We start from the raw sequence: 21,434 nt of genomic DNA, 5'->3' as shown, positions 1-21,434 counted from the left end.
AAAAAAGACTCTGTTTCACTTTGAGAGAAGTTAAAGAATAAGAGAGCATGCAAGATAAAAACAGGAGTTATAGGGGGAGTGAATAGACAAACACACATGAGGAGGACAAAAGAGAGAGGGAAAGGAGAGGAGGTATAGGAAGTATACTGCATGATGTGACTATAGAAAGCATATGTGCCTTCCTCTGAGGTCTGAGTTTTTATACTTGCTATAACAATCTGCTTACTGTGTAAAATCTGTAGACCCGAGCTTTTAAACAACACTGGATACTTTCATACCCCTATATATTTTATTCCCAGCTCAGTATTTCTTACATTTCTCTCTATAGTGGTCTATACAGCACATAGAGCTATGTAGGCATATCTGATATCGATATCAAGCTGTGTATATATATAAGAACAGACATTCAATTTTCTACTATCAATGACTGTGTATATTAGCTAAAGTTATGGATTGTATTTCTGTCTCACATAGACAAATAAAACTGTGTATACGTCATCATGTGTGATTTCAAAATTTTATGGATGGTCATATCTATTCATCACCTCCCCTGTTGAAGCATCAAATCACTGTGCTATTGACTATACTCTTGTGGTCAGTGTGTGAAGATGGCTGGAGTCACAGTCTAAAGAGTTTTGACGTTGATTGAATGATTAGCTGCCTAATATGGGTTAGGGTTAGGGTTAGGTGCAAACATCCTCTATACGCGACGTTTCCCCCCAATGCCTGCAAACTCAGTGTAGGTCTACTGTCCGAAACATCTGATAATTCTTTCAATGCAAGCGTATCAAGTTGTTCCGCTTTACAGCATGTTTCAGCACCAAGGACAGGGATGCGCAATCAAAAGGTCGATGCTAAAAGATTTCGCTCTCGGCATGCATTGACATGATCAATATATGTTACAGACAAGTGTTTTTGGTAACCCATACATTACTGCATTAAAACACCTCTGGCTGGAACGTCTGCCTCCTGCCAATAAAACTGTCTCCTGGAGCATCATTGCGACAACGCCGCGGCGGAGAGCAGACCCTATATTTGGAAGCAGTCGTAAGGAGCGGCACCCTAACCGGAGAAAACCGGCTCGAGGAAATTGAAGGCTAACCGGTGTCTGGAGCGCGCCTCTGCTGGGCTGCGCGTTCATCGTGTCGCTTGCATGCTGACTTACAATTGATCTGACAATAGCGTTTATTAAACAGTTATTGGAGTGTGGAAGTCGACAAGTCGGTAAATGCCGTCATCGTAGCCTATACCATGCATGTTGCAAAGTAACTGTAGAATTTACTTCGGTGGATTTGGTTTGTACTGTAGGCTACACGCACCCTATGATACACATCCACTCACAGACCCTCTCTGTCCTCTCACAGTCCATGAGAGGGGTCCTTCATCAAAAACAGCAGCTATAACAGCCAGTCATTTCTAATTGTAAATAAATAACAAGATGAGCGCCACACCCCCACGTAGGAACACGCACATCTGGTGACGTGGGTGGCACTGGCACGAGGAGGGGTGGAATGATAGAGAATGTTCCCTGTCTACCGTCTGTACTACCACCGACTTCATGACGCCCTTGAAGTGTCTCCTCTCAGATCTGACTTAATGATGAGTCTAGGCATCTTAAACACACCCCTAATACATGTTTAAGGCGTAGTATGACCACCAACAGCGGCTGAAACGCTGGACAGGCTCCCTGCCAATCTAGAGGAAATCCTGCATCCCTGCTGATAGTCTGATTGAATTGCATTTCAGAATTATGTAAAGTGAGACTCTGAAAAGCAAGGAGGTGCTCATATCATAGCTCACCTCATGTCTAATGTTCTGTAGCCTATGTTTTTTTTTTAAGACAGACAGATGAACATGTAAATCAGGATATCGTCTCGTTTCAATTTGGTAGGATGTGAGGAACTCTTGAATCCTAATGTATTATCTCATCTCTGCATGGTTCTGAGGAGAGAGAGACAAAACCGGGAGGGGAGGGTAAGGAGGGGTAAAGGCGGAACAAACCGGTGTGCCCGGATACACGCTGTAACGGCTCGCCCGCACTGCAGATTAACTCCTTCAGCGCCAAGGATGCGCAACAGTGGTGAGTACATTATATATCCTCTCTACAAATTTGGTTTATTTTTCAAAGTACATCCTTGACGGACTATCAGGAGGATAGAATTTCGTGCCGCTCGATTTCCTGTGCTCATCGTAGGTAGCCCACAGTAGACCGCAGCTGATACAGGTATTGTATCACAGAGTCCGATAAGAGGTTTCCCTCTTTCACACACGCTGAGTTCTTCAGCATCCCATCTACATTTTGGGGAGCTGTCCAGTGCTCCAGGTGCTGACACGGCATACACATTTGGTGAAGCGGTTTTGTGCACCGCTCCTTTGGTGTAGCCTACTAGACTATGGATGATTGGTACAGCGTATACAGTAACGAACAGTGCAAAATGTTTTGGAGGAGATTTTCAAATAGTAGAGGAAGACACCTGTCATCTGATACCTGTATAATTGTAGGTACCATTTTTGTTTTGTTTTAGTTGCATGTATAGTTCATGGGAGTAGGTCAGTATTGTTTATAAGAGTAGTAACTGCCCCCTCAACTTTGAAAATACTATAATTTGTGCACTTTGTTGTACTGTATACATTGCTGATTTTCGATGTTGAGCTGAAAGAAAATCACTGCTCTTTGTCTCTTAGGCGCTTATTCAGGGGAATGATCTTCTCTTCTCAGTCTGTCCTCTCAAACAGTGTTTGTCTGTGAAGTAACTGTCATAACCAAATGGATGACACACGGTCAAGTGGAATTGTATGTGGGCATCCCCCCTTAAACACTTGTAGCTCTCTCCAACTGTGGGGCATAATCTGTCAGATTGGCACAGCGCCAAGGGTCCAAACACTCACCACTGCCAAATGCTAAGTGTTTGAAACGTGATACTGCCTTACAAAATGAGATGAGATTGAACATTTACATCTCTGTTTGGAAACAGATGACCTGCTGGACGGAGATCTAGTGTCATCAAATCAAAAATCGACTTCAAACTGGTAGAGAGGATATTGTAGGACTCATTCAGTATGATGACAAGGATGTTTTCATGCCCAAGCTAAAGCATGTTGAATAATGTAGTTACTGAGAGCCTTCTCCCAGAATACAGTAAAGCCTGCATAGAGAGTGTCCCATACTGTTGTTGAATGATTGGAGCTGTAAGAGCAGGGAGGTCAGGTGAAGGTTTGTTAAGTCATTCTATTGACTAATGCTAATGATACAGGATGCAAATAGTGCTGAGCAGGCAGATTCCCAGTCCCAAAGTACATAATGTAATCACAAGTGGTCTTGTGTGTGTGTGTGTGTGTGTGTGTGTGAGAGAGAGAGAGAGAGAGAGAGAGAGCTGAGCACAGCAGTGACACACACACACACACACACACACACACACACACACACACACACACACACACACACACACACACACACACACACACACAAATATAGATCTGTGATCCACTGATGGTATAACTACAGAATATAACCCATTGACAGGCTGACAGCCAGGTGTCATGGAGTTCGACACCTGACATCGGTCCCAGTGTGAACATGGTGTTCATTAAAGATAATGATGGTATTACAGTACCAGTGGGTGTGGTTTCACAGTAACAATGTCCAGAACATGTTAGCCTATGATTAATGATTTAGCCATAAATCAAAATGTGTCTAGTTAGAATGACTTTGCCTATTCAGAATGGCCTAAAACCCATGTAGAATGGACTAGTAGAGGCACAACCTCTGTGGTGCAGAATAGCACTCTAAGGTTGTCTTTCTCATCATTAATGCATTGCCCTTGCCTGAGTCCTTGCCTGATCAAAGGCAAATTTCTCCCACAGACGTGACCACAATGACACACTCCACTGGCTACTGAGTGGGTATTAAAGGCCCACACAGCTGCATAAGGTGACACACTGTGTTCAGAATATGGGTGAACAGGAATAATCCTAATCCTTATTATTATTTTTGTGTATTTTTCATCAGTGTTTGGTAAGCAAGGGTTTCTGTATTCTATTTTGCTTTTCAGATAAAAACAATTTGCACATACAGTATGTTTAAATGAAGCTAATTGTCAATCTGTTTTTTTGTTTTTTTGTAGATACATGGAATTGGTGGAGGTGGCACCATTGACAAAACAACACAACTCATGAACCGGCAACGACACTCTCAGAAAACCAAAAGGAGACCTCCTAAATTGAGCTCTCCCTACACCCCAAAACTCTGTGTGTGAATCAAGGCCAGTTCGAGGAGAGAGGGGCCGAAAGCGCAGCATGCGTACCGCACCGGCAGTTAATCACTGAACACAATGTCCTTTCGCAGCGCGAGGGACAGTCAGAGCCCATAGAGATACCAAGGCACCTGAGAAGGACTGCATGACCCAGCCATTCCTGCTGTGAGGAGTCGGGCTGGACCAGAGAGAGCCAGCCGCACACACACACACGTGTACGTGTCTGTGTGGTTGAGTGTGTGTGTGTGTGTGTGTGTGTGTGTGTGTGTGTGTGTGTGTGTGTGTGTGTGTGTGTGTGTGTGTGTGTGTGGAGGTAGTTAGGAGGGGGCGGCTGGTCTCTCCCCGGCCCGGAGGGCATCATCCCGGATGCAGAACATTCTCGAGCAGAACTTAGACATGGCCACAGCTCTGCTCGCCGGGGAGAAGCTGAAGGAGCTGATCATGCCCGGGTCCTCGCAGGACGAGAAGGGCGGGATGCTGGCTGGACTCATGGTGCAGCTCAAACTGGAGCTACCCTTTGACCGTGTCGTAACTATAGGAACCGTCATCATCCCCATTCTGCTGGTCACGCTGGTCTTCACGCGCAACTTTGCAGGTCAGTGCGTCTATCAGCCACTAGATGGGGCACTTGCTGTGCCACTGAAGACAAACACAGTTATGTACACACAGGCTGGTGGAACTTTCTGTCCCAATGTGATGTTTAACCATTAGCATCAGCCTCTCACTTTTCATTGAGTTTGTACACTAATATATTTGTAGCATTGCAGTAATAGTAACAATATACGGTATCATCAACACTACTTCACTATGAGACTGTATTGTATCTCTTTATAAAACAAACTTTTTCTTGCAGATTATGCAACAACGACACACTGACATAGAGTGCAGAAATTCTTACATATGACACAACCCTTTAGACTTTTATAAAGTAAACATTATTTAATTTTTAATATGAATGATATTCCCAGTAGTGTAGTATACAGAGGGTTAAGTATGCAGTGCTTTCTGTGTTTTGTGTGAGGGAGATCAGTGTGGAGATTAGGCAGGGCTATCCTGGTGAACAGAGAGGGGCGGGGAGGGGAGGGGGGGTGTTAGCTCAGTGCTGAGTCAGGCTGTCTGCATAGCAGCACCAACCAGCTGTGACTGAGCATTTAACTTAACTTCAGATGGGGAGAGGGTATGTGTGAGACAGGCCCCTTTACTGCATTCTCTGCGCCGCTTGTATCAAAAAGTAAAAAGGGTCTGAAATATCAGTTATCAGTTGCTGCCCTCAAATGGAACAAACTTACTGTATGCTGGGGAGGCGGGAGGTATGCTGAGGTCAAGTCTAAGGAAGAAGTGGGTTAAGTCTTTCATTGCAAAATCTAGGCCCAATTCATGATAATTTAATAACGGTTGTTAAACATAACAGAGTTGAACATAAAAGTTGTTGAACGTCAAACACCATTTTCTCTGACACATCCAGGCTCAGCCCGGCCCAGCCCCAGCCACCTGGCTCAGTGCTCTACAACCAATGTAACGTTCCACTGCTTTGTCCAACACTCATTAAATGGAAGTCAGAGGTACACCGCAGGGCCAGCTTCTTCCCCTGAATTGCCCAGACCTCTGCAGCTAAATGGCTCTGCTGCTGCTACTGCTATACATAGGAGAAGAATGGATGGAACGCCAGTTTGGATGGAAGTGATGTCCCATAGAGATAGAACAGTTCAACATTTGCTTCAGCTGAAGCAGCTTTATATGTCTTTTTAATTGCCAAATTAATCTAATCTAATCCAACCTAATCTATCAGTTTTAGACCCTGTGTCTATCTCCACAGTGTGTGCTGTCCCGTCCTCTGCAGACTGCAGTGTTATCCCGTGAATCAGCAGTATCACTATCACACAGATGATGCAGCTGATTGTTTTACCAGACATACAAACCAGAGAGATCCCCAGGCACAATGACAAAAGGAAATAGATCAATAGTATTTTCATCCACTTAGGACACATCGATAGAATAAAGATTACACCAAAACATTTTGGAACAAGAATGGCGGAATTAATGAATGTTAGGGGAAAATTTTACAATCAAATTGAATTGAATCTGAATCACTTCAACTAGATTACAAATGTCCATTATCCTTGGTCACATTGTAAAGTTGTCTTATTATGACTCTCTCTCTCTTTCGCTCTCTCTCTCTCTCTCTCTCACTCTCCTTCTCTCTCTCTTTCTCCTCAGAGGAGTCGATATACTGCTACACACCGCACAACTTCACCCGTGACCAGGCCCTGTACGCGCGGGGCTACTGCTGGACAGAGCTACGTGATGCTGTGCCCGGGGTGGAACCTGACCTTCGACCCTCACTGTTTGAACATAAGTTCCTGCCCTATGCCCTGCTGGCCTTCGCTGGCATCATGTACATCCCTGCGCTGGGCTGGGAGTTCATGGCTTCCACACGCCTCACCTCAGAGCTCAACTTCCTGCTGCACGAGATCGACAACTGCTACCACCGGGCAGCCGAGGGGCGGGCCCCGAAGATCGAGAAGCAGATCCAGTCCAAGGGGCCTGGCATCACGGAGCGCGAGCGGCGAGAGATCATCGAGAACGCAGAGAAGGAGAAGAGCCCCGAGCAGAACCTGTTCGAGAAGTACCTGGAGAGACGAGGCCAGAGCAACTTCCTGGCCAAGCTCTACCTGGCACGCCACCTGGCCATCATCTGCCTCAGCTCCATCCCCATCTCCTACCTGAGCGCCTACTGGCACCGCCAGCGCCAGAACGAGTTCACCTGTGCCCTGGGGGAGCCGCCGGACGCCAGCAGCATCCCAGAGCTGAGGCTCAGTGTCAACTGTAAACTACCGGCTGTGCAGCTGCAGCGCATCATGGCGGCCGTGGACATCGGCCTGCTGTGCACCATGAACCTCATCATCCTGGTCAACCTGCTGCACCTGTTCGTGGTACGCAAGTCCAACTTCGTGTTCGACAAGCTGCACAAGGTGGGCATCAAGACGCGGCGGCGATGGCAGAAGTCACAGTTCTGTGACATCAACATCCTGGCCATGTTCTGCAACGAGAACCGGGACCACATCAAGTCGCTGAACCGGCTGGACTTTATCACCAACGAGAGCGACCTTATGTACGACAACGTGGTGAGGCAGCTGCTGGCGGCGCTGGCCACGGCCAACCAGGACGCCACACCCACTGTGAGGGACTCGGGTATACAGACTCTAGACAACGGTATGGACCTGGGGGTGGGCGAGCTGGGAGGGGTCATCAAAAGGCCCCGTAAGAAGATGAAATGGATCCCCACCTCTAACCCCCTCCCCCAGCCATTTAAGGTATGGCATCATCAATACTGCCTGCCTACCACAGGGCTGAATACTTTGGCTCTCTGTCTGTCTAAGGTGAAATTTAAACAAAATGACATAGCAAGTCTTCCTGTTATGAAATACAGACATACTAAATTTCCAACATAAATCAAGCATTATCGTTTACTAATTTGTTTGTGATTGAGAAAGCCGGGGGATACTCCCTTGCTTAATATCTTTGTATACAAATCTAAACTAATATAACAGTGAAAGCAGTGGAAATAGTTCTCACCTACTGTGCTTTAAAAACCAAAGCATCACTTACTGTGGGTGTGTTCAGTGGTGCAGAGCGATTCATATCTACGTTTATTGAGAAAACTTGGCTTCATCTTTCCATTTGAACGAGCCTTTAGGGAAATGAGCAATGGCAGAGAGTTTGCTCAATTACAACACTAAACCCAGAGAACACTTGTATAACCTAATCTGTTTAGTCCTAACTAACAACGTTAGATCACAGTGAATAGTCTTGGGAGTATTCCACTTACTTGTTATGTCATGTCTACCCATTATGAAGGAACCCCTGACCTTGACGCGTCTGGACAACAACACCAAGCCTGACAAAATCAAACCAATGCGGCGGAAAACAGTGGCAGACAACTACATAGCTCCACTATCGGACACCAAGAGCACACAGCACCCTCCCACCGCTAAAGGTACACTAGACAGAGCAGAGGGACAGTCAGTAGTTATGGTAAAGTAGAGAAACTATTATGCAATTGTCTGATAATGGATATAGAGTTGTTTGTAATAATGCATTCAGCTATGGTGTTGCCGCTTAAATGCCACATAATTTGAAACAGCATCTGATTGTGAAGTTCTCTCTTTGTTCCTCTGTTGAATGTTGTGAACTGCAGATTTGAGCGGCTGTGGGATGGATAAAAAGCACACTCGCAACTTTTCCCTGGATGTACATCCGTACATGCTGACCATCCGTAAACCCAAGGTGGAGACTGTCATCACAGCGCCCCTTCCCCCAGACCACTCTCTGAACAATGTCTTCATCGAGGGCACACACACCATCGTGCATGTCTCTGCTTCCATCACAGGTGAGCTCGCCATACCCAGGGATGGATTAGTCACCAAGGCAACCAGGCCTTGAAGTTCCCTCTATGAGATTCTTGTTGACATTTGAAAAGAAATGAGAAAATGTCCAATGTCACTGAATTCTAATTTTAATCTAGTAGTGATGATTACTTTTTCTCTTTAACTTCAGAAAAGAAGGTTCCCACACCAGAGTCCACCAACACAGTCTTCTCAACAGTGACCGTCCCTACTAGCACCTATCTGAATGGCGTCAGCCCCAACCCACCCTCCTCAGGCGACCCAGTCCCCACGGAGCCCCTTACCCAGCCAGAGAAGCCAGAGGCCCAGCCTATGCCCTTCAGCCTGAACCCTGCACACCAGCTGCTCAGTATGCATCACACTCTTTTTGAGGAGGAGGAAGGGGAAGCAGGCCGTATGGACAGGCTGGCTGAGAGATCTGGGGAACTGATCACCGCTGGAGAGTGCTGAGGAGACGTCCCCCTAGATCTGTCCTCAACACAGCACACACAGTACCACTACCATCACCACTCCTCCGATGCTAATCTCTTTCTGCCCAAATACACCCCCCTCTTTCACTGACCTCACACCTCAATACTCCTCTGTTGAAGGGATTGGATAAGAATGTTGATCGTGCTGAGCTGGAATTACATGACATTGAACGGTTGGGGTGCAATGAAGATTTAACAAGAAAAAGCCTAAGGTGATAGTGGATCATTTATTTAGGGAGATACAGTGAGGTATTTGCACATAATTAAGAAAAGCACACCATAAAAAAGCATTCCACAAGGACTGCATAGTGAAAAGCTACACAATGTCAAATAAAACTTCATTTAATGTATGTCAAAAACATGTGATATATGTCCATGCTTATTGTCCGCTTATCCAAGTGGACTGATAGCTCATGCAATATACCTTTCAAAATCTGCACTGAAATATGCAAAAGATCACAAGAAAGTTGTGGCAATAATTTATTCGCTTGCAACATATGACATGTTTTACATACATACAGTACAGTATATCATATACCTACTGTATCTCAGTGTTTGTAGTGTGTCCTAACATATAAAAACATATATGTTCCACCATGTGTTCACCATTTGACGTACACATTACATAGAGGGGGTGAAGTTAGAATGTGTGGTGGATTTACAGGTGTACGCCGGTAAGCATCACCTCCCAGTTAAAGACCCACTGTCACTCACTGAGTGTCAGGCTAGCCTGTTGCTCACTAGGTAAGTGGGTCACGTAGCGAAATGGTCGCAGGTTCGATCCCTGCCTGTTACAAACGCACCTACCTTACAGAAGCTTGGCCCGCCAGTGGGCTCCTCTCACCATCAGTGCACTTATGGGTAAGGTTAGCTGATCTCCACTAGGGAACTAGGATGGATTTGCTTGTGTCTTTCACAGGACCGAAATTCATACTCAATGCCAGAAAACACCTTCACTGTACTCACTGTATATGGTATGGAGCAAGATAAAATGCATTCTGCCAAATCTCTCAGTGAAGGCACAAGTGAGTTTATTTGAACCAAGGATGTTTTGTCCCTGTTTGACTTGAAGACTTGAATAGTTACTCTGAACTAATGAGCTGTCATGGTGCAATGGTCATTGCACCAGTTTTGCTCTTCAACAGGCACATACCTGTACAGTATGCTACTGTAATGAACTCATTGGGGGAGAGCACAGGACGTTGTAGTCCTCCCTGTAGGTCTTTTTTGTAGAAGTAGTAGTTCAGTAGTGAAGTGATGAGTAGATACAGTATAGAAACATTGCTCTGTAGTACTCGAACTATGTACACAATGAAATGTTCAACATTTGAAGGTGTTTGCTTTTAAATTTCCTATCTTCTCACCGTACCTTGCAATGTCACACTCACTACATTGAGAGATATGTCGACAACAGAACCCTGTCTCTAATGTCAATTAATCACACACTTGCTTCTATTTATCATGCTCGGTGTGCTCATGACCCACCAAAGAAGTGAAAGAATCAAAATCTAGAGTAGTTAGTAGAATTGTTACTCTTAATAAAGTATTCATTATATGATAGCACCTTTCACCAGGAGATGATGCAATGGACAAGGGGATATGTGTAGCAACAACCTCCATCAAATGTCCAACCTTTGTCCCACATCTGCAGTCACATAAGCAACTGTTAAGCAGTGATGACAGACCAATACAACAAACAGTTCTGCTGAATGAATAAACACTGTCTGTGAGTATTCCCCATGCTGAGAATCGATTTTGTTCATCTGTTTAAAAGGTCCATATGATGTTCATACTGTATGGCTACAGCATCCCAGTCTCAAACTCAAGGAGGCCTAGATTCAGAATAAAAATGTAATACATCTGAATATCCCATAAGGTTGGTGCTTATCCAAGCAAGGACTAGAACATTTTGCTTTTTAACCTAATGGGATGGGATGGGACTTCCTTGAGTTTATGTAAAGTAGTAGCATAAGACTTAACATTAATGTCATGATTATCGCATCAGGTTGGCTCACTATCCCCTTAATGTAGGCCCACTCTCAAGCACATTGAAGCATCCAATGGCACTTTAAATATGACTTGTAGCACAAGCGTTTGTGTGAGCATGTTATTTCTGTGTAGATAGCACTGTTCCTCCACAGCCTCCTCTTCTGGGTAGATCTCTCAGATTATATAGAGAATTGTAGCTAAATGAATTGAGGTGGATGGAGATGATGGAGTCAACGGTTATGGCTATGTAGAGAGTCATAATGAATAATAAATATGTTTTTTAACAAAAGTTGAAGAGTGTTTGTTGTATATTTTTCATTCATTGAAGTACATTCATTTAGGCAAAAAGAGGTTTCCGGACTGTCATTCAAGCCTCCTCCTTTCTCTGTTGTCATTGTTATGCATTGAAGCACACATACTCCCGCTAGGACCATATATAGTGAAAAATGTATACACTCACTGCAATGTAAATCGCTTTGGATAAAAGCGTCCGCTAAATGGCATGCATATACTGTATACCTCCAATACAATCTAGCAAAAAATGACTACAGTTCCCACCTACACAAAGACTACAGATCCCAGAAATCAACATTGACGGACGAGTGGCGAAGTGCAAATGAGCACACAGGTTGGTTTGCTTGTAAGTTTTCTTTGAATTTATCTGATTTATGTCGCTAAAATATTGTAAAACTATAGTCGAGAGAGGCACAATATGATAAACAAAAAAAAGCTTGTCACGTAATCACGACACAGTATGGGGCTAACCCAAAGATTTGACAGCCAGCTGGTTGGCTAGCCCAGTGATAGCTAGCTAACTAAACTAGCCTGCAGGCAGGGCCAACTAGCTATGTCGCGAACAATTCGCTGAGGACAGGCGTGAAAGCTAGCTAACTTGTGCAACTCTTGTGGATACTCTATTGCTAAGTATATATTCAAATGTACGTAACATTTTCTGTGTGTCTATCATGTTTCTCGGTGGCTTGGACTTATCAGGTGTCAAGTTTGACAGCTCGCTACCTGCTAACAGTTATCTTTGTAACAACATGTAGTTAGCTAGCTGGATAAATTGTCATATGTTATAACAACCTAATGTGATGGATGAGGATGTACTTTTTCAACCATCTTGATGAAATACCAGACTTTGGGCTAGCTACATTTGACTCTTTAGCAGGAGTGACTTTAGTTGGCTTGTTCACATAGGCTAGTTGGTAGCTAATTTATGATAAAGGATAGTTATAGGCAACGTCAGCAATTTCGAGATCAGATTTTCTAGTTCACAAAATTGGCTAATCAACACAGTTGACGGATGGGTGTTGTAAGTGGATAGCAAACTCTGTGAATAACTCTTGCCTAATAGCTTAATGTATGTATTTTTCTCTCCAGTGCTGATAATCACTTCAAGGAAGTGGGAACATATTGGATTAACTTGCTTTCAGAGGTTGAATCATGGACCAAGACAACAACTCAGAGGTGAGTTGGGGAATGAGTGTATGGGGTAGGGAAGTTCAAGTGCATAGTGCTTTGACAGCTGTTCTTTTCACACAGGAAAATGGCATACAGGGCAGCTTTGCAGCTGCCCTCTATGTCCAATCATACAGCTGCTTTGATGACACTGCTCTATCATGTTCCAAATACAATAAACATATACAGCATTCTTTTTGATTTGTATTAGCCATGTTTAAGTTAAAATGGATGTCATTGCATTTTAGTACAGTACCTATAGAATGTATTTACTTATAGAATAGCTGTAAGTCACCTTAAGCAGTTGTGGTCTTAAATGAGTCAACATTGTGTTCCTATGTCTCTCTGCTTGTCGTAGTCTCAGGATGAGTCTGTAGGTCCCTCTGAGGATCCCTCTGAAGAGGATCTGCCTAGTCTTCCCCCTGGGCTCTGTAAGTATCTGACCTTACATACAGTATGTACTGTCCTCTGTGCCAGTGAGTATTACTCACTATAAACATATATTGTTGGTTTCATAATTCCCTTTCAAGAGGAAAAAGAGGAACCATCCTTATTTGTCACTTTAAAGTTCTTGTCTATACAGTATGTTCCCTTTACATGTTTACAATGTCGCCACAGTAATGTTGGGTTTTAGGCATGTCATTTCTTGTCCCTGTCCTTTCTTTGGTGTTGAAATACTGTGCGCATGTCTGATAGTCACACAAACATTTTGCATATCTAAGAATGCAGTAAAACCTGCTGCTTTTTTTTTCTCTTTTCTTTTTTGTAATTGTCTCACCCTCCCTCCCCTCCTCTCTTGTTATGTTCCTCCATAGCGGACTCAGAGGCGGTGGAACTGCTATGGCAAGTGCGTGCCCAGCGGCGCCAGTCCTCCCCAGATCTTCCCGAGACAGTCACCCGACTGACTGCCCCCGATGGCAGCCTGCTCTACCTGGTGGGCACGGCCCACTTCAGTGACAGCAGCAAGAAGGATGTAGCCATGGTGAGCCCAGCCAATGATATGCTTGCAATGACTGGAGTTTTAACATGGTCCCCAGGCTTTTGTGCAAAGCGCATATAAGCCTGAAATAACAACGCCTCAAACTTAGCCTTCGTGGGAGTGAACCTACTGAGTAAAGTATTTGTCGTTATTTAATCTTAGCGAATCAGGGGGTGGTGGTGGGGAGGGGGGGGGGGGTATTGGGTAACGAAGGCTGAGTTTGACTTGTTGGTCCACCAAACTTTAAGAGCATTGGGCGGAGGTTTCTGGGAACGAGGTTAATGTAGATTTAACAGCCCTGGCTGTAGTGACCATTGTTTTATCCATCTTGTGCTTGTGCCATTGAAATTGGTAATCGGCCTGCTGCCTCTGGCTCTGACCGCCCACTCTCTCCCTCTCTGTCCTCTAATCCTCTCTCACCCTCTTCCCCTCACCCCTCTTTCCCCTCTCTCACTCTACACCCCCCTCTCCCCCCTCCTCAGATGATCCGTGCGGTGCAGCCAGACGTGGTGGTGGTGGAGCTGTGCCAGTACAGGGTGTCGATGCTGAAGATGGACGAAACAACACTGCTGAGGGAGGCCAAGGACATTAACCTGGACAAGGTCCAACAAGCCATCAAACAGGTGAGGCTTGGGAGAGGGAAATGGAGGGGTATGGGCTGGAGCAGTAATGCAGTGTTTTCCACAAGAGCCGGTTGTCGGTCAAATAGCCTACTGCTAAATCAGTTTGGGCCGGCTACTTTTTCAACTTCATAAACGATTCAGATTTTATGCATGTACAAATGCACTCAATATGTTGTCTGCTGTCTGTCCTGCCTCCTGCGCTGCTGATTCGAAAGTATTTCTCTTTCACCGGAGGAGACATTGCATTCATTAGCCCCCGAAGCGTAACATTATGCTACGCTGATAAGTGGAGTTTTGAGGTTATAGATCTACCATGCTGCAGCACATGCTGCATGCTGTGCATTGATGGCAAGACCAGAAAATGTGCTTAACTGACTGGATAATTTGGATATCTGTTCAGAATTCATAAATCATGCAAGTTACTTAGCCATTTCATTGCATACTGTAGTAGCCTAAACTGATGTTCCAGGTGTTTGATCAGCAGCGAATAACACATCCAGACCAGAGTGATTGTAGCCTTTTGATCAGGAGTGATTAATTAAGTTATTTGATATGTAAGCCAAGAGGTTTCCCCTGTATCTTTGGTGGTAATTGAAGTGAGCAATGCATTGAATCAAGTAATGTGCAATGTTCATAGTCAAGTCTTTCGACACGATCACAACTATCTAGTAAAAACAGTCTATTAGGTGAGTACAGGCATGAATATGGCTTGTGGAATAATGGCTATTCCAAGTGGGTTGGCACACAAGACAGGCCTTAATGCCTTGTTAAACTAATTCAGTATGTTACGAATGTGGGAGGTAAGGTAATTAATTTAATTAATTAACCTGTGTATTTGTGTGCCAGTGGAGGGGAGAGGGAGAGGTGAGAGGGAGGGAGGGGGGAGGAGAGAGAGGGGGGGAGGAGAGAGAGGGGGGAGGAGAGAGAGAGGGGGAGGAGAGAGAGAGAGACATGGGCTGCAATCCTGGAACCAGACCAACTCCATTAACACCTCTAATCCCTGCGTCGTGGAGCTACTGTACATTGGGGGAATTGAAAGCGTGTTGCACTCTAATCAGTTTTATTGAAACTGCTTTATTATACACTCACCGAGCACTTTATTAGAACACTACACTAATACTGGGTAGGACCTCCCTTTATTAGAACACTACACTAATACTGGGTAGGACCTCCCTTTATTAGAACACTATACTAATACTGGGTAGGACCTCCCTTTATTAGAACACTACACTAATACTGGGTAGGACCTCCCTTTATTAGGAACACTATACTAATACTGGGTAGGACCTCCCTTTATTAGGAACACTATGCTAATACTGGGTAGGACCTCCCTTTATTAGAACACTACACTAATACTGGGTAGGACCTCCCTTTATTAGGAACACTATACTAATACTGGGTAGGACCTCCCTTTATTAGAACACTATACTAATACTGGGTAGGACCTCCCTTTATTAGAACACTACACTAATACTGGGTAGGACCTCCCTTTATTAGAACACTATACTAATACTGGGTAGGACCTCCCTTTATTAGAACACTACACTAATACTGGGTAGGACCTCCCTTTATTAGAACACTACACTAATACTGGGTAGGACCTCCCTTTATTAGAACACTACACTAATACTGGGTAGGACCTCCCTTTATTAGAACACTACACTAATACTGGGTAGGACCTCCCTTTATTAGAACACTACACTAATACTGGGTAGGACCTCCCTTTATTAGGAACACTATACTAATACTGGGTAGGACCTCCCTTTGCTCTCAACAGCCCCTATTCTTCGTGGCATTGATTCCACAAGATGTTGGAAACATTCCTTTGAGATTCTGGTCCTTGATGACATGATTGCATCACGCAATTTCAAGCTGTGAATCTCCCGTTCTACCATATCCCAAAGGTGTTCTATTCGATTCAGATCCGGTGACTGGGAAGGGCACTAAAGAACACTGAACTCTTTGTCATGTTCATGAAACCAGTTTGAGACGACTTTTGCTTTGTGACATGGTGCATTATCATGCTGGAAGTAGCCATTAGAAGATGGGTAAATTGTGGCCATGAAGGGATGCACATGGTCAGCAACAATACTCAAATAGGCCGTGGCATTCAAGCGATGATTAATTGGTATTAACGGGCCCAATGTGTGCCAAGAAAACATTCCCCACACCATTCTACCACCTCCACCATGAGAAGGTGTACAGGTGTTCCTAATAAAGTATTTGGTGAGTGTATTTCCATGCTGTTTATCATAGTGAGGTTGTCTCGGGCTCTGTCTCTTCCTCCCCTCTTAAACTTCATGGCCCAATTGGCCCAGACACAGATTAAGCCTAATCCTAGACTAAGAAACATATTCAATGGAGATTTTCCATGGTGTGATTTAGTCCAGGACTAAGGCTTAATTAGTCCCGTCCCCCCCCCCCTATCCTATGCTCTGTTGATCCCTCTCATCTATATTGTGCTCTCTGTCTATCAGAATGGAGTGATGTCCGGCCTGATGCAGATCCTGCTGCTGAAGGTGTCTGCCCACATCACGGAGCAGCTGGGCATGGCTCCAGGGGGGGAGTTCAGGGAGGCCTTCAAAGAGGTGAGAGACTCCCTTTAAAACACACAAAGAAAACGTTGTTCTCACAGCTACGGTCAATCACACATATCTCTTTATCTCTCACCCTCTTGTGTTTTGTCCTTTGTGTACACAGCGTAAATCAGGTTGTGTTACATTCTCTCCTCTCGTCACACAGGCAGGCCGGGTTCCTTTCTGTAAGTTCCACCTGGGGGACAGGCCGATCCCTGTGACGTTTAAGAGAGCCATCGCTGCTCTGAGTCTGTGGCAGAAGGCCCGTCTGGCCTGGGGACTGTGCTTCCTGTCGGACCCCATTAGGTATGAACTAAGTTCTCCCAGTTACTAATCTCCACACTGCACAGGGTCCACCTCAGGCCTGTCTTGTTTCATCCATTGATATATATACACACACACACACACACACACACACACACACATAGATATAGATTCCTATGAGAGCACAGTGAATCCAGGAAATGCCGTTAATGGGCGCTGCCATAGTGTACATAGTGTATGCCATGCTGCCATAGTGCCATAGTGTTCATATCGGTGGCACCAACGCACTTTTGATAAAGTACAGCCAGTGTAAAGTACAGCCAGACAGTTCAGTGTTTTTATGATGTGCATCGACTTCACAGACACACGCTGTATGTGGACATGCGTGTATGCTTGTATAAATATAACTCATCTGCTTCTGATGTGGCTTGGGGGCTATGAAAACATAAATAATAATAATAATAGAAACTGAAATCGCAGTCCAAAGCAGTCTTATTTGGCTCCATGGAATTCAAAGTTTAACATGCGTTTCAATGGGGGAAACATGCTTTTTGGCACCAGCCACTGCATTGCCCTGCAGTTCTCCCAATGGCCACGCTTCAAAATCTCTGCAAGATTGTTCCCCTGGTTTCATCCCTCCTCTCTTTTCTGACCATGGCTAGCAACTGAACAAGAATGAGAAGCAGCGATGGTGGCATGTCTACTTGTAATTGAATTTAGCATTTTACTAAATACTGAATTTAGTGGTTCCCTCACAAAAAAAAAAAATAAAAAAAAAATGTGGGGTTTAATTGTTCAACTCAAATCAATACTATTATTCTGTTGTGGTGTGTGTGCCAGTAAAGAGGATGTGGAGAAGTGCAAACAGAAGGACCTGCTGGAGCAGACCATGTCAGAGATGATTGGAGAGTTCCCTGCCCTTCATCGCACCATCGTGGCCGAGCGAGACATCTACCTCACACACACACTCCGCCAGGCTGCTCGCTGCGTGGAGGCGCCCCCTAATGCCCAGAGTGAGTACCACAGTTTCCCCTGCTCGTCTTTCCTTCCACCTGGTGGAAATGGGTATGTGGAATAGTTTTTGTAAGATTATTTTGCTGCTGAGGTTTAGCTCACTTTTTCTTTTGGTAGTAAAGGTTAGCCTCATAGAGTTTCATTAATATCTTTCACAATGACCTTCATATTTTGGGAATATACAGTGGATACTATTTCATCTGTACAATCTCACATCTCTCTCTCCCCTCTCAGAAGTGCCTGCTGTTGTGGTTGGAGTAGTGGGGATGGGCCATGTCCCAGGCATCGAGAAAAACTGGGACAAGGAGCTCAACATTCATGAGATCATGAGGTGTGTGTGTGTGTGTGTACGCATGGTAGACTGGTAGTCACTATTTAGAGTCTAGAGCCAATTGGTTCTGTAATGCATTTTCCCAACCTTATAACATACGATGGCAAATATTGACAATTGATTGATTTGTTTGTCTGTGTGTCAGTGTTGCTCCACCGTCTCGTTTGAGCTGGGTGCTGCGGACGGTGCTGAAGGGTGCGATGCTAGGAGTGCTGGGATATGCGTGTTACCGAGCAGGAGGCGGTGCGGGGAAGGCCCTAATGTCTCTACCTGCCGTCCAATCGCTACTGGAGAACCTACGACCGCCCCCTGCTTGACCCCTGACCCCCCCAGCTCACATTCACCTACCCTCTACATCTGTGACACGATCCCCTCAAATACGAAGACAGTGTATCCATCTACCACCAATGGCCTTAACTACAGGAGGAGGGGGCTTGAGGAGATGGTTTACCAGCCCTATGAACTGACATGGACTTCTGGGGGGGGGTCTGAGGGCTTGGGCCCACCCTCTCTCCCTCCCTCCCTACCCTGGACCTCACCCCCCCCCCCCCCCCTCTTCATGTCCCTGTGGAAACAGGGCAGTACTGCCAAAGAAACCAGGACAGTACCCTTTTTTTATGAGCAAAACCAGGATGGATTTTGTAAGGTTTCCAAACACCAGTGTTGCTTCTATTGACATCTGCTCCTTCCCCACATTCCGAATGACTTTGCCCAGAAATTGGAACTTGAGTGTGGTGCAAATTTTTCTTTGTCACAGGCTGTTGTTTGAGTTCTTGCCCCATGCCATAATATAGCCAGTGGACAGCATTAGTTTAAGTATTATAGCCGCCCCCATGATATGCCTCAGCCATTTATATTAAGAGGCACACTTTTTCTCATATTGTCACTTAACCCTCCCATATCCTGGGCCCACTAGGGGCCATTCATGCTTTTAGATTTACCATGCTCAAATCCAGCACTTTATAAGTACTTGGTTTCAGAGTTCTTCCACTCAACCAGTGTAAGGAATTCAATAGATAATAGAAGAACTTTATATCAAGTGAAGTCAATCAGTGTAATGACCCCAAAACATTTGAGCATAGTCTGAATTGACTACATTGGAGTTTCCAAATTACCCAATTTTAGTGGTCCTCTCCCTAGTCCCTAGCATAAAGTATGTATAAACAACATGATAGTGGATCAACCTGGCCTTCATTGCCCTCTTGCTTATATCTATCAAATCCTTCCAGATCTAGATGAGAGCCTAGGGTGTAGGGGCAAGGGTTTGTTTCTGGACCAGCTCATAGTCTTGTAGTGGCACTGCCTAGGGCAACAGGACAGACAAGTGCCTCTTATTACTGCTAAAAGGGCTCATGGTGAGTTTAAGGAGAGAAAACCCAGGGAATGTTTATTGTTTACGACTGAGTGACAACATCTCTCATGGGCTCCACATATACAGCTCCTCATGGCAAAAAAAACATATGTTCTTTTTCACTGTGCAATATACCCAACCATTACGTACACGTACAATACATGATACAAAACTGTATGAATTAGTTGCTACAATCCATTGGTTAGATATGTGTTTCTGAATAGGTACTACATGTACAGTAAACACACTGACACCCAGAGTAGACAGGAAGGGTATTTTGAATGAATCTCCATTACATATGTGTATGAAGAAGAAATGAAAGAATGCTCTTATGTCGGCAGATCAGCTGTCTGTTTTGTTCCGGCCTGACTATGACCCCTCATACAACACCTTCAATACATGTTTTAACAGGGAGCTGTGGGATATGTTTTTTTTAAGAGATGCACAGGGTGGTTTCAATGTGCCTCAATACAAGCATTGTATTTAACTTGGGGATCAGCGTTTGTATATTTGAGTGCAATGAGGCACCCGCAAATGTATGCTGTAAACATGTATGACGCTCCCTGAGTGACGGTTCATACTGGATATGAGAAATATATGCACTTTGTAAAAGAAAAGCCATCTATGAACTCTCTGTATAGGAAACATCTGACATTCAGACTACATGCTTTTATGAGGTGCATGTTCTTAGAACAGCCCAATCCCTGATTAGTTTGCAGGTATTTAAAGGGGAGTCATAAGGATTCCATTGGAAAGGGTCAGGGTTGGGAGGTTAAAGCCTTATTCTGCTTTCACTGCTGCCTTTGACCTGTAGATTGCCTCTGCTGCAGCTGTGGCTTGTTCATCTCTCTCATCTGTGTCTCCCTGTCAGTGTACCTCTCTGTGTCTATCTGTATCTGTTCATGTGTCTGCTAGGGTAGGACCAGCTTTGACCACCTGATGTACAATTTGGGAAATGTCCCCTTGCACATTTCTGTGTTATGAACAGTTTCATAGATGCAAGGACTGAAGTTAATACTTTAATCTGATAGAAATAATCTGGGGAGATATGTCCCATTTTGAAGTGTAATATCTCAATGATAACCCCCTAAAATGAACTTTTCATTGAAAATTGGTATTAAAATTGTATTGGGAATAAACTTGGTTGACTGAGCCACAGAGCTGAGATATCAAAAATGATATTTATCACACGAGTTTGATCTTATTTTCAGCCTGCAAGGAAACCACTATCAGCCAATTAGTTTCTGGATCACCATCACAATAATTTGACCTGTGGTGATTACAACCTGCTGTATCCACTGTTATCTAATGTAAATGAACATGTAAGAATACTGAACGTGTAAGATAATACTGAACTCTCACATCCCAAACAAATAATGTTGAAAGATGTCCTATGTGGGCATACTGTCTTTTCTCTTCTCTCTTATTGTGTTAATTATGCAGAAGTCAGATATGTCTGTATCACACCAACCTGTTGGTATTTGTGCTGTGTGAATGTTGAAATCAAAATGGTGTGTGAATGCCTAATTTGTTGTCTATGGTCTCTGTACTATAATGACCCTCACTCTAGTATTGTCATTGTTAACAAGCCAAATATTGAAGCCTGAGTTCTGTATTGAACTATACAACTTTTTAAATACAGATGCTATATACATGTCTCAAACTTCCTCTTGTCATTTTTGTTCACACTTTAGTTCAGACGAAAAAGCAACTGTGA

The 21,434-nt window shown here is 44.3% G+C and overlaps 2 protein-coding genes across 4 annotated transcripts; both read left to right on the top strand.

The window, feature by feature from the left end:
• Positions 1 to 4,619: 4,619 nt before the first annotated feature.
• On the top strand, positions 4,620 to 9,109 carry panx2 (pannexin 2; the record flags this gene model as incomplete). The annotated part of the gene is made up of 5 exons (XM_083666316.1): positions 4,620 to 4,848; positions 6,471 to 7,567; positions 8,112 to 8,250; positions 8,452 to 8,643; positions 8,811 to 9,109. 5 exons carry the CDS (start codon positions 4,620 to 4,622, stop codon positions 9,107 to 9,109), a joined length of 1,956 nt encoding a protein of 651 aa, XP_083522442.1.
• Positions 9,110 to 11,712: 2,603 nt separating this feature from the next.
• Positions 11,713 to 21,374, top strand: trabd (TraB domain containing). 3 transcript variants are annotated; one of them, XM_083666329.1, is made up of 10 exons: positions 11,713 to 11,758; positions 12,502 to 12,588; positions 12,938 to 13,010; positions 13,395 to 13,561; positions 14,041 to 14,181; positions 16,659 to 16,769; positions 16,924 to 17,063; positions 17,862 to 18,034; positions 18,270 to 18,366; positions 18,512 to 21,374. In XM_083666329.1, the coding sequence occupies exons 2-10, from the start codon at positions 12,565 to 12,567 to the stop codon at positions 18,681 to 18,683; spliced, it is 1,098 nt and encodes a 365-aa protein (XP_083522455.1). In that variant the 5' UTR covers positions 11,713 to 11,758; positions 12,502 to 12,564; the 3' UTR covers positions 18,684 to 21,374. The 3 variants fall into 3 exon arrangements, with proteins under 3 accessions (XP_083522455.1, XP_083522456.1, XP_083522457.1); XM_083666330.1 differs by having other exon boundaries at positions 11,718 to 11,746; XM_083666331.1 differs by lacking the exon at positions 11,713 to 11,758 and adding an exon at positions 11,973 to 12,056.
• The last annotated feature ends 60 nt before the right edge of the window (positions 21,375 to 21,434 follow it).

This window comes from Argentina silus (assembly GCF_951799395.1).
Source record: "Argentina silus genome assembly, chromosome: 3".
In the NCBI taxonomy this organism is placed as follows: domain Eukaryota; kingdom Metazoa; phylum Chordata; class Actinopteri; order Argentiniformes; family Argentinidae; genus Argentina; species Argentina silus.
Note: the sequence above shows the minus strand (reverse complement) of the source record. Positions and strands in the feature narration are given on the sequence as shown.